This window comes from Micromesistius poutassou (assembly GCF_964030765.1).
Source record: "Micromesistius poutassou genome assembly, chromosome: 14".
Taxonomy (NCBI): domain Eukaryota; kingdom Metazoa; phylum Chordata; class Actinopteri; order Gadiformes; family Gadidae; genus Micromesistius; species Micromesistius poutassou.
The window spans coordinates 2,174,487-2,187,710 of NC_140284.1; the positions used below are offsets into that span (position 1 = coordinate 2,174,487).

The following is a 13,224-nucleotide window of genomic DNA, read 5'->3' on the forward strand; positions in this document are numbered from 1 at the left end:
GTGCTTTAGTAGTAGGCAGCAGTCTGCATATTTGAGTAGAACAGAAGCAACTGAACAGAGTGGAAGGGATGGCGTAGAATATCCGGCTGACACACATAGGGCAGGCATGTTATTGCTTGTTATTGTGTTAGATTGTTATATCATTGTATCAGACTATTACTGCAGTGAGCGATCACACTAATACCTGTGCTTGTTCACATCAGCACTGTCCACGGGCACATCAGAATACTGCACTGCACTAACCCACTAAGCTAAGCGCAACTGCATAGTATCTCCCTGGCGCCTCTAGTTCATCTACTTAGTTAGTCATGTACGTTTTGGTTAGTCGTAAGAACTGGCACACGTGTCAGAACAGAGTAGGCTACTGTCAAGAAGTGCATTAATGAACAGTAGGTGCAATTAGCAATTCATTGTTGCAAGGGATAAAGATAGACGGTGATAGACAAACAGAAAAATGTAGACCAACAGAGATGGACAGACCTAGTGTTGGTCGGATAGAGATTGGCTGATTGGAGAGAATGAACAAATTCTAAGTAGGTCTAATCCTCTTTCCCCCCCCCCCCAGAATGCGGGAAGTGACCCCGCGGTTAGCAGCACCGTCAACCCCATGATCACCAAGAGGTCGAAGGTCAAGACAGAAGCAGAGGGATCCCTGCCTATATCCCCGTCCTCTCAGGTACAGAACACCATTAACGCTGGCCTCAAAGTAATCGGTCATTTTGCGTTTCAGTGCCTTGTACAAATGTCACCATGGTGGTGGTATAATGTTTTGTCTTTGTCTGTGTTGGACTTGAAGCGAGCCTCATGGTTACCAAGCTTCATCAAACATATGTGTCAAATATATACATACGTATAATATTAATATAATATAAAACAAAAGCAGAACGTAGAACGTAGCACAACGCTCCAACTTCTTCAGAACAAGAGACCTACTATCCCTCTGATCAATGTGTCGGATTTGGCCCTGATTGATGTTCAATAAGGAATGTCTTGCATGGCGCCCAGTGAGTGGGATGAATGTGTTGAGATAGCAATGATCCAGTAACAGTTTATTTGGGTCAAGATAAGCAAGATGCAAAACAGTGTGACTTTATGTAGTGTATTGACAACAGATAGAGGTGATAGATTCAGCATTGGTTTGGGATGTGTTTGTGTGTGCGTGTGTGAAGTCATATCTGTACACACAACCGTTCGCCACTTGTTTTTTTTTGTGTGTGGAAAAAAACTAAAGTTAAAACAGTCTGTGTGAAATTCTCACTTCAAAACAATAGTAACTGCTGTGTAGTAACTGCTTAATGTCTCAATAGTACCTGCTGTGTAGTAACTGCTTAATGTCTCAATAGTAACCGCTGTCTAGTAACTGCTTAATGTCTCAATAGTAACCGCTGTGTAGTAACTGCTTAATGTCTCAATAGTACCTGCTGTGTAGTAACTGCTTAATGTCTCAATAGTAACCGCTGTGTAGTAACTGCTTAATGTCTCAATAGTTACCGCTGTGTAGTAACTGCTTAACGTCTCAATAGTAACCGCTGTCTAGTAACTGCTTAATGTCTCAATAGTACCTGCTGTGTAGTAACTGCTTAATGTCTCAATAGTACCTGCTGTGTAGTAACTGCTTAATGTCTCAATAGTACCTGCTGTGTAGTAACTGCTTAATGTCTCAATAGTAACTGCTGTGTAGTAACTGCTTAATGTCTCAATAGTACCTGCTGTGTAGTAACTGCTTAATGTCTCAATAGTAACTGCTGTGTAGTAACTGTCATGTGTTGACCCCTTCAGGAGGCGTGCGGGGGGATCCTGGACCTGAACGAGGAGCTGGATAAAGACGAGAGCAAACAGGAGCCAGAGGCCATATACGAGACCAACTGCCACTGGGAAGGCTGCGCCCAGGAATACGACACGCAGGATCAACTAGTGCACGTGAGTACTTGTGGCTGAGCGGGGGGGGGGGGGGGGGGGCTGGGGGTATACTGTAGAGGGTGTCGAAACCTTCCAGTGGACTCACTCCACACCATCAAATGACCAGACTTCTTACGCCAGTTAACTGAAAGCCATTTATGAAAGCAGCCATTTCTTCCCATAAAGAAATCAAGCACCGTTTCCTTCTTCAAAAAAGGCAAACGAGTGAAAAGAGTTTCACCGAAATGCTCCTGCTAGTCATTACGGCGCTCGCTGACGGAGTCCCGGCACCAAAGAGACCCAGTAACCGATCTTTTACTGTTGGGCTTGACATGCGGCAGGTTAATGAGCCCGCCGGCTCTCCCCAAGCCTCAGCCCTGATCCCTGCAGCTGTGCACACCCCCAGCCCTTTCACCCTTCCACCCTCCGACCTCTCACCCCGAACCCCCCCCCCCCCCACTACCCCCGGCTCTCAGCAACACCCCCACCTCGTCTGCCACCTCCAAAGCCCCCGAGGTCCGGCTGTAAATCCATCTTTATGCCAGCCACTCTGAAGCTCTGAAGAGGCTCAGGCTCCATTCTTTTTTACTGGCCGAGTGAGTCCATCCCCGTTTATGGATCCCACTCCTTGACGCACCACATCGGCTGTTTGGTAATGATGGGGGGGGGGGGCTTGGTCGAGTTAAGTCGACTTAAAACTCAGTCCAAGGTGAATTTAAAAATCTGGGTTGGAGATGGAAGGAAGGAATGGTGAGAGTTTTGATCCACTCTCCTTAGTCACTACACAGTAGGCTCATCCGGCCCCTCCCCCCATCACTCACTCCAGCCACAAGCACAGACTTCACGACTACTCTGAGGTCTGGAGTCGGGGACCACGTGGCTAGACTACCTCTGCAGAAAGGTCTAGACTCAACCTGTGGGGTAGTTCACCGGGAGATGGACTAGGTGAGACCACAAAACGACCTCCCATCGCCCCTTCCCACTCGGCTAGAGGGAAGGCAGCCAACCAGACAACACAAATTGCCAAAAAATAAAACCTGCTGTGACTATAATGTTGACAAATCGCTCCCATTCACGCTTTGTCAGCCAGAAGCACAACCACGTAATAGCGGACTGCTAACAGCCAGAATCTCCGCTCCCAAAAAAAACGAGTTCCTGATTGTGTCCAGAGTTAGACACAAGAGATTCACACCAGAAAAACAGCAAAATAACACGCCTTAGCCACTGCTCTGGCTTTTACTTATCCACAATATAATCCTTCCTCAAATGGCCCCAAATGATGGCGACCCTTCAGTAGTGCGAGTGTAAAAACTGAAAATAGATGCTCGTTGCAAGGCCACACACTCCCTGTTGCCCTTGCATAAATAGATGTGGGTTAGGACTCCATCACTGAGCCAGCGGAGGAGGAAAGACGAATATGGAGGTCAGCTCCCATTTGCATTGGTGAAGAACCGGTGCACATAAGTGGGGGATTGTGGGAGTTGGTGTCCTTTAGAGGACAATGTGGCCTCCGGGTACAGAGAATATTTGCGTGTGGTGTTGGAGAATGCATGAGTGTGTGGTGGGTGTCAGCCATGGGATTTGAGGTAAAACCTGTAGTGCCTAAGGGCATAATTAAAAGCTAAGTGAAGACACAATGGCACTATGTGTAAGCTGCAATTGCCTTACATGCCTAGACAATGTCACTAAAATGATTCACTCCCTTCGCCGTGAAACAACACATCTTTAAAGTATGTTGTCATATAAAACAACATTACAGCAGGGTGAGTAATTATCACTTGTTTAACCCAACAAATGCACGCGTATGCACACACACATAGACATACACACCGTAGTATTTCACACGTTCAGACAATGTGAAGACCATTAAAACTCCTTGTTAGTCTTCAGGAAACACCAGACACAAGAATAGTTCAGCTAATGTTCAACTTATTGGCGTTTAACAGGAAGTAGTTTCATTGAGCCCAGACTGGTTTACAGATTGAAGGAAAGACAATAAGAAGGTAATAAATCTTAAAAGCATGTGTCTCAGGGAAGCCTCAGTTTCAGGATACAAGGAAGTACCATTTCCTTGTAAAACAACACACACACATTCTGAATAAACAAACATTATTGTTCTTTGTTAGTTGGATATTAACTGTCAGCCTTGATGAATGGCACCGTCACTCACAGTGTGTGTGTGTGTGTGTGTGTGTGTGTGTGTGTGTGTGTGTGTGTGTCTCACGCTCCAGTTGTGGGAAATGTCAAGCTTTTTGCCGATTCACTGCTGACACATGCGCACCCACACAAATAAACAACAACTGTGCCATGCCATTAACAAAAACAACAAGTGTGTTCCTGTTAGGCTTTGGGTCAATATAGTTAAACAATTCCTGACACAACACTATCCAAAAACACACACAGCACAATACATTAAAAGTTACCCTGATCTAAACAGCAGAACCCTTGAAAAAGAAAAAAAAAAAAAAAAAACTTAAATCTTGACCTACATGCTCCACTTTTTCTATGTTCTAAAAATTCACATTCAGCTCCAAGTCATTTTCTTTTTCTCAGATGATTTGGATATTTCTGATTTTCAATTGAATCTACGAGACTAAACAAACTAGACATGCAGGCCAGGATCTTTGGTTTGTCACACAATTCCCAACATATTTCGCTGTGATGTAAAACTGTGCAGCGGTCAGAGTCTGTGGACTGTGGACTACTGTGGACTCCCAGTCCACTCCCAGTCCACTCCCAGTCCCCTCCCAGTCCCGGTAGCTGGAACTCTAAACGTCTGCAGTCTACTTGTAGGTGTCCTTCAGCTCGAATACAATGAAAGTAAATGAAATAGGAAAAATAGTAAGTAATGCTTTGGCCTGTTGCTATCCTCTCCACAGCACATCAACAACGACCACATCCACGGAGAGAAGAAGGAGTTTGTGTGTCGCTGGGACGAGTGTTCGCGTGAACAGAAGCCCTTCAAGGCCCAGTACATGCTGGTGGTCCACATGCGCAGACACACCGGGGAGAAGCCCCACAAATGCACGGTAGGCCCCACGGTAGTGTCCTGTTTACCTCCTTGGTTCTATTGTTACTGGCTGGACAGCAGAACCGCCGCCTAGCTGACTGCTGATTCACTGATGTGAACAAACTAGGCCACACTACACGACTTTCCCCCCTCGAAATTGATTTGAATCCGTCCTTGCAGTCAGTGTGTGCATCACCTCTGATAGCATCCATGCTGATAAATCTGATTAATCTTTTTGGGGGGTTTGAAATGAGGCATTCATCTGCTGTTTGAAGATGGAATCCCGTGTCTGCTTTCTGGCGCTTCAAAGTCTTGACCACGTGAGCTTACGGAGTCTATTAAAGTAAAGATGTGCGTTGCGAAGTTCGAGTTCAGGAAGCTGAGTGACGGCATGGGCTCATGATTAACGTCTGAAGGCGAGCAGGGGGAGGGAGGCTACTTATTAACACCATACTGTGTTGTCTGTGCGCAAATCCCATGTGTATTATCTCACAGCATTTCAAAGTCTCCTCACTCCCTTTCCCTTGTCTTATATATTCTAAGAAGAGTGGTGTTCAGAAAAAAAAAAGATATTTTACTTTCATCTCCACTTTTCTGAGCTAATCGGAGTTGATCCCCTTTCTCTTTCAATAGCAATTACACTCACAAAGCCCACACTAATGGAATGCCAAATTACAGCTTGTTCAGCGCGGCAGAAAACAAAGGCTGAGCAGGGAACAGTGCAGCACTCTGTCTGCCAGACAGCGGGCCCACTCCACACCTCGCCCTTTGTTTGGATATTTAATTTTAAAAAAAGGCGTTTTTTAAACAAAATGTTAACAGCACTTTGCTTTTTTTTGTGTGGCCTGCCACAGTGTGTGGGCACGACTCAGAGACCCTGAAATTAAAACATTAGACCTTGATGCTTTCCCTTTTCTGGTTCTGGAAAAAAACAATACCGCCATATGGTTGATGGGTTCAGCTGACTGGTGGTGTTCCTCTGTCTGTCTGTCTCTCTGTCCGTCCCCAGTTTGAGGGATGTGCCAAGGCCTACTCTCGTCTGGAGAACCTCAAAACCCATCTCAGGTCCCACACCGGGGAGAAGCCATATGTGTGTGAACACGAGAGCTGCAACAAGGCGTTCTCCAACGCCTCGGACCGGGCCAAGCACCAGAACCGAACACACTCCAACGAGGTACGTTTCAAACTCAAATTAAAAATCATCACCATCACCATCACCAAGGACTTTAGTATTTTGTGTTTATGGTCGTATTTAGCATGTAATGTTATCTAACAAAAATGAGTGTGTGCAATCCTAAATTGATACACTGACAGGTGGTCTTTAGTTAAAAAAAACCCTTCTTACACGACAACCTAAGTGAGATAAAACAAAAGCCAAACTAAACACGGTACGTACCATTGAGGTAAAAAAAAAAACGACAATCCTTCCTTTTTGATAGAAACCGTACGTGTGCAAGATCTCCGGCTGCACCAAGCGCTACACCGACCCCAGCTCGCTCCGGAAGCACGTGAAGACCGTCCACGGGCCGGAGGCCCACGTCACCAAGAAGCAGCGAGGCGACGCCCCGCCCAGACCGCAGCCGCCCCGGGGGGCCGGAGAGAACGAGACCAGCACCAAGTTTGGCGGCCGGGGCTCGGATGGCAGGGCGGAGGGGGGCAGCAGCGCCTCCAGAGGTGGGGAGGACTGTCTGCAGCTCAAGTCCATTAAGATGGAGAACTCCATGGTAAGAGTCCACCGGTGGGAGTGTGCGAGAGATCTCACCTAACGATACGTCTTCGTTTGTTTTTGGTTGCGCCACCAAATGTTCTGCGTTCTGGTTAAAGTAAACTCAGTTATTACACTTTAGGTCCTAAATAGATTATGATGAGAAAATCTTGAAATAAATAATGAATACAACAATTCAACCATAAATTTGTTGAATGGATCTGCATGCTAATTTTTCACCAAAAGTGATCTGAATATATTTCCCTTTTTTACTAACACATGTTTTAACAGAGAATGTTGATGCGAACACAATCTCTGGTTTCTGCTTGAATGTACTCCTCTCTCTCTTTCTAACCTTCTTAATGGACAGACTTCTCTCAGGTGAGACTTTCAACTGCATTTAAAAAAAAAAAAAGCATGCAGGAGATGCTGCCATTTTATTTTGTTTCATCATTGCTGTCGCATGAAAATCTTATTTTTTTCCTCAAAGGAAGATTCATGTTTATTTTTGCATGGAAGTAAACTAAACTAAAGGCAGTTGTGCATGAGAACAGACACACAGGGAGACAGCATTTCATGAGGTTCCCCGACAGGCCCAGATCTGGCTGCCAGAACAGAGCTATTGTCACATAAATATTGAAAGGCTGTGAAATGTATGTGCTATGAACAAATAGGGCCAACGCCACGCTGTGATCCGTGCACTCTAGTTAATTTTAGGCCGGGTTTGAATCGTCGTCGCTGGGCTTCACAGAACTCATCCATTATCTACCCGTTTCCGACCGGCAATAAATCAGAGCCATCTGTGATCACTGATGTTATAGTGCTTTTGATATTGCAAAAACCCTTCATTACCACAATCATAATTTGATACCAGTTAAATATATTAGTCAGGAGAGTGCTTTATACTTCACAAGCAAGGAAAAGAGAAGAGAAGTTAGTTGTTTTTATAGCGTTGTGAGATTTCCATTTTATAATGGAAATCGTTGAAATGTTGAAAATGGTGTCTTTGAAGGTTTTCTTTTCTTTAATTGTTTTACCGCTGGCCAATTTCAAATGCACTGAGTAGCAATACATCAGAAATTTGGATATTCTGACTATTTAATGATCCCAATACCCAATTCCTTTACACTGGTACAAAGAAATGCAGATTTTCTGTTTATTCTGATAAACATCATCGTCATCGTCATCATCATCATAGCAACATATGACCCGGGTTTCAAACACAACTCATACATCCTGTAATCACTTGATTTCCTTTACCTACTCCCCCATTTTTTTCATGTTTGGTTTCAGATTTTATCCAGAGTTTCTGTGTCTCAATCCGTCGTTCCAATGTTTTTTTTTTGCAAAAACAAAAGCGGACGAGAACACGAGTTGAGATCTTCATTCTGACTTCTGTTGATCCTCCTCCTACCCCCCCCCCCCCCCCCCCCCCCCCCCGCAGACATACCAGTCCAGTCCTGGCGGCCACTCGTCGTGCAGCAGCGAGCCGTCGCCTCTCAGCAGTGCCAACAACAACGACAGTGGGGTAGAGATGGCCCTCCACAGCGGGGGCAGCTTCGGGGACCTGAGTGCGCTGGAGGACAGCCCCATGGTGGAGTCCAGCGTCCCCGGCCTCGGCGGGCACCAGGCCGCGGTGGGGCTCCAGCTGAGGAAGGCCGGCGGCCTGGGGGGGGGGGTCCACTTTAAGTTGGAGAACATCAAGAAGGAGAGGCTGAAGACCGTCCGGGACGAGTGCCCCTGGGCCAACTCAGCACCGCAGCTGCCGCAAGGTCACCGTAGCAACAGCACCAAGCTGCTGCCAATGCCTGCCATCGGTAAGTTCCCGGGACTCGAGGGAACGGATTTACTTTATATAGTATTTTTTTTAAAAGCTCTTATTCAAGAGGCACCATGGCTTGTCCTGTTTTTCCGGTGTTCAGTCCCTCACACATAAAATGTGTTAAAGGAGTATGCAACATTCTAACGGATTTACTTCATATATACTGCATATGGTTGTGTATATATATATTTGTCAGGATACGTGTGTGATTTGCAGTATCTCACATTTTCCTCACCCGCTAGGTTCCCTGTTGGAGAGCTCCAATCTCAACGGCTCCTACCCTGGCCAGCGCATCATGGACCCGTCCACCTGCGAGGTGACCCTGCTGAACCAGCTGAACGAGCGGCGCGACAGCACCACCAGCACCATGAGCTCCGTCTACACACTGAGCCGTCGCTCCTCCGGGATCTCGCCGTGCTACTCCAGCCGCCGCTCCAGCGAGGCCTCCCAGTTCGGCGGCAGCAGGCACAACAACATCAGCTCCGCGGACTCCTACGACCCCATCTCCACGGACATGTCTCGGCGTTCCAGCGAGGCCAGCCAGTGTGGAGGAGGGGGCGGCGTGAGCGGCGGCGGTGGAGGAGGTCTGCCCAGCTTGCTCAGCCTGACCCCGGCGCAGCACTACCGTCTCAAGGCCAAGTATGCAGCCGCTGTCGGCGGCGCGCCACCGACCCCTCTGCCCAACATGGACCGGATGAGCCTGAGGACACGCATGGCGCTGTACGGGGACCCACAGGACGCCCCGCCTTATCAGTTCAACCACCCGCATGCCGGCACCGCCCCGCGGCGTCGCAGTGACTTCAGCCACGGGTCCCAGAGCATGATGCCCCATGAGGTGCCCATGAGCCTTCCCCGACGCGCCAGTGATCCGGTGCGCAGGCCGACCCTGGAACCCCTGTCCTTACCCAGAGGGCAACGCTACAACAGCATGAACAGCATGAACCCGATGAACCCTCCCGCCATGCAGGAGCACTACCGAGGCCTGGGGTCGCAGGTCTACACCCGGTCCGACGGGAGCCTGCAGCGTCACCCATTCGCACCCAGGCCGCCCAGTATCTCCGAGAACGTGGCCATGGAGAACATGGCTGTAGACGGAATGATGGTGGGTGGAGATCAGCCAGCGGAGGACGATATCGTACTCCCCGATGATGTAGTGCAATACCTTCGGTCGCAGAACAGTGGGCCCTCAGGTCAGAGTGTTGGCCAGACCCAGGGCTATCAGCCAGGCACAGCCCATCAGCAACAGACCTTCTATGGGCAACGGAGAATCGCCATGGTGAATGCCAACATGCCCCTGACTGGTCAGGATTTCCAGTCTTGCCAGTTGAGCCCTGGAAGTTCCCAGCAGCCCTTCCAAACACCATCAGACCGCATGAGCAAGAACAATATGCCGGTGCAGTGGAACGAGGTGAGCTCTGGCACCATGGAAACAACAGCTAAGCTCAGCAAACAGCCACATCCTATTAGGGGGAACCTAGCGGTGGTACAACAGCGACCGAATTTCGGTTCATTCCAGGGACAAGGTCAAGGCCTTGGAAGCAACCAGCAAGTGATGCCTATGAGTCAGAATATGGCCATTCAGGGTTATACACACCGCAACAACCAGAGGATGATCAACAGCTCATTACAGCAGCAACAGAGGCAGTACAACAATGTGAACTTGAATGAGCAGATGAGTCCCCAGCAAGGCTTTGGCCAAGAGGTGGCACCAAGTTCTGTACCTGGAAACGCCAGCATGAGACCGCCATTTAATGGTATGATGGATCAGAACAATCCAGAAATACTGGGGTTCAGATCACCAAGGACTCAGTTTGATGGCTATCCTCATGGGAATCTTGCTGAGCAGCAGCAGAACTTGCATGGTATTCACCAGCAACATGCAGGCCTTCAAAACGGAGGTAGGGGAATGCTCCAGCCCAGGCCTCCGATGGAACCTAAATCCGTTGGCAGACAGCATTCCGTGTCTGGGGCCGTCATGCAAAGCCGGTTCCCCCAGTCCTCTGAATTCATTTCAAGCAACGCCAACAACACTTCCGAAGCAAGCCCAAAGAGGCCCATCGTCAGCTCATCCGAGAACCCCAACTCCACAATGTGCTACACAGGCCAGATCCACATGTTCAAACCCAATTCAGGCAATTTTGACATCCCAATGTCTCCCTGTGCCAGTCAAGTTGCCAACACCGCCAGTACTGCAGTTGCCAACATGGCGTCCCCAGGAGTCAACCAGGTCACCAGCAGCACAGTAGATTCATCCACTGGTGGACCGGGGGCCACAGAGCATGCCCAGATCGACTTTGACGCCATGCTGGACGATGGGGATCACTCCAGCCTCATGTCGGGCACACTGAGCCCCGGGCTGCTCCAGAGCCTTTCTCAGAGCTCCTCGCGCCTCACTACCCCACGCAACTCTGTAACACTGGCCTCTGTACCGGCAGGCATCAGCAACATGGCAATCGGTGACATGACCTCAATGCTCACCGCCTTAGCCGAAGAGAGCAAGTTCCTCAACATGATTAGCTGAGAGGGCTCAGAAATGCTAGGCCTTGAATTCATTTCTTACATTAATTCATCCACCTCTCATTTTGACATCAGCAATATCATCAGACATTATCAGACATTTCTTAAAAAAGGCACTGAATCAGCAAAGCAAAAGTTGTAACATAAATGAAACAAACTTTTTTTTTAACAATCTGTATCTTATGCTTATCCTATAATATTTGCTTGCGATGATAGTATTTGCATTTTTTTTTAAATACACATGGGGTTGTGAGATTTTTATATTGCTGTTCGAAAGCCATACTTTTAAACAATGAAAACCATGATAGACCAGGGTATGAAATGCATAGCGAAGCAATGGTTATGGATCATAATGGTGTTAATGGTGTTGAACAAAACAATCCTCTTGAAAGCAGTGCACTGAAAGCAGTTCTCATAGTGCCTTGCTGAAATCAAGTGTGTGCATTCAAAACATGATGAACTGGACTCTGAATGACAACAACACTACCAATGCAGAACGGAAATATTATCAGTTTTTTATCAGTATCTTAATGTCATTTAGATTATGTTGTATGGTACCCGCTTTAAATTATGTAAAAGACATGAGCATTTGCATTGATGTAAAACAGGGAACCAAGACTCTCGATGCCGTGAACGTTGACTATCGAATGCTTGCCGGGCACTTACTGATTCCACAGTGCACTGCAAAACCAGATCTCCTTGGGTTGACCTCTGAAATAGAGGAGGTTTCTATTGACATACCCCTTTTCTAACATCACCGACTGAATGAGAACGACAATGCCCCCAATGCTCTGTGTCAAAACTGTCATGACGCATGGAATCCCTTTAAAGACTGGAAAGCATCAGAAAGAATATACAAGTACCTCCTTTTTCCCCTCAATGGACACCCAACTCTTTATTAATTAATTTGACGAAAGAAATAATGCTCCTCTTTAGCCCAGCACTGCAGGGAGCTTGGGATAAAGGGCAGAATGGGTGATAGCAACAAGACTGGTATGGTATGTTTAGGGACAGAGCGTCAGTTCTGGTGTCCATTCAGTTTTATTATGTTTCTTTAAATCTGATAGTATCCTTTAAAAAAATAAATGTTACAGAGTATGTTACCAGTGATGTGTACTACTCTTGGTGTATGTGTGCTTGTGTATGCGTGAGTGTGTGTATATAGCTTTTGTACATTTCAAATACAGTATCTCTTCTTTTTACCTGTTTAAATTCAATGACTTGTGTCGTGTCTTCTTTTAAATCCTGAGAGCTTTTGGTGGACCACCAGGTCAATCCCTCCAACGGGAAACTAAAAGGGTCGTGGCCACAGGGAGAGGAACATCTAGTCTGTCCATCACGTGGATACGATCACAGAGGGTGTGGGATCACGGTTATCAACGGTTATCAGACAGAGAACTCAAACCCTCAGACGGCCCAAACCTTATCCTCCACATTTAATATTTTATTAATCTATTAATTGTACATGAAAAAGTACATATGCCTCTCTGCAACACATAACTACAGCACACAGAACCATGATGTAATAAGTTTAGTATTACATTTCTTGTTTTCACCCTTTTCAGCCAGTGGTTATCCTTAGCGGAATGGAAAAAATATTCCTCTTCAAAGCCAACTTCAGTGTATTCCCTCATTAACATAGTTTCCTGAAAGAATAATGTACATTATTGGATATCTTTGTTGTTGTGGTTTTAATCCCATAATGTATTTGGCCTACTTGCAAGTGTATCAAACGAGGGGGAGGAAATATGCTCCTGTCTTAAAACCCATCAAAAACGGATATGCGTAACAGCCAAAAAGCCTTCATAGCGGTTTCTAAAGTTAGCCGACATGTAGTCCAAAATTAACAATGTCAGATGATCTCTAAGGAAACTAAGCAAGAATGACAACCAGTGTGTGTGTGTGTGCGCGTGTGTTGGTGTGAGATTCTGCAAGAGCGTGCATGAATGTATTTTGAATCGCACTTGTGTGTCCATGCCACACGCACATATTAGTGAGGGGCGGGGGGGGGGGAGGACTTCTGGGTAAGACGCCCTATGAGCTACGCTTCAAGAAAACCATAAATATATTTTTAATTGGACAGCAACACCAGTGGAGGGCCCAGTGTGAAGTGCATCCCGCTGATTGCTACCCCCCCCCACCCTGGAACTCCCAGTTCACCCAAAGTGGAGGGGCCCGCATACAGCCTGAGGGCCCCGTATATAGCCGGAGGGCCCGGAGACCCAACCAAAGGGAGAAAGAGAGAACACAGCCTAGCTGATTAGAAACAGA

General features: G+C 47.1%; 1 protein-coding gene across 1 annotated transcript in view; it reads left to right on the forward strand.

Moving 5' to 3' along the window:
• Window positions 1–11,995, forward strand: part of LOC311358737 (zinc finger protein GLI2-like) — a gene marked incomplete at its 5' end in the record, with an annotated part of 33,335 nt that extends 21,340 nt beyond the window's left edge. Inside the window, 7 exons of the mRNA XM_084478864.1 lie at window positions 566–676; window positions 1,780–1,920; window positions 4,779–4,928; window positions 5,919–6,083; window positions 6,349–6,633; window positions 8,059–8,431; window positions 8,679–11,995. Of these exons, the coding sequence (XP_084334990.1) occupies window positions 566–676; window positions 1,780–1,920; window positions 4,779–4,928; window positions 5,919–6,083; window positions 6,349–6,633; window positions 8,059–8,431; window positions 8,679–10,957 (3,504 nt within the window). The 3' untranslated portion in view covers window positions 10,958–11,995. The remainder of the gene's footprint in view (window positions 1–565; window positions 677–1,779; window positions 1,921–4,778; window positions 4,929–5,918; window positions 6,084–6,348; window positions 6,634–8,058; window positions 8,432–8,678) is intronic.
• Window positions 11,996–13,224: the final 1,229 nt, after the last annotated feature.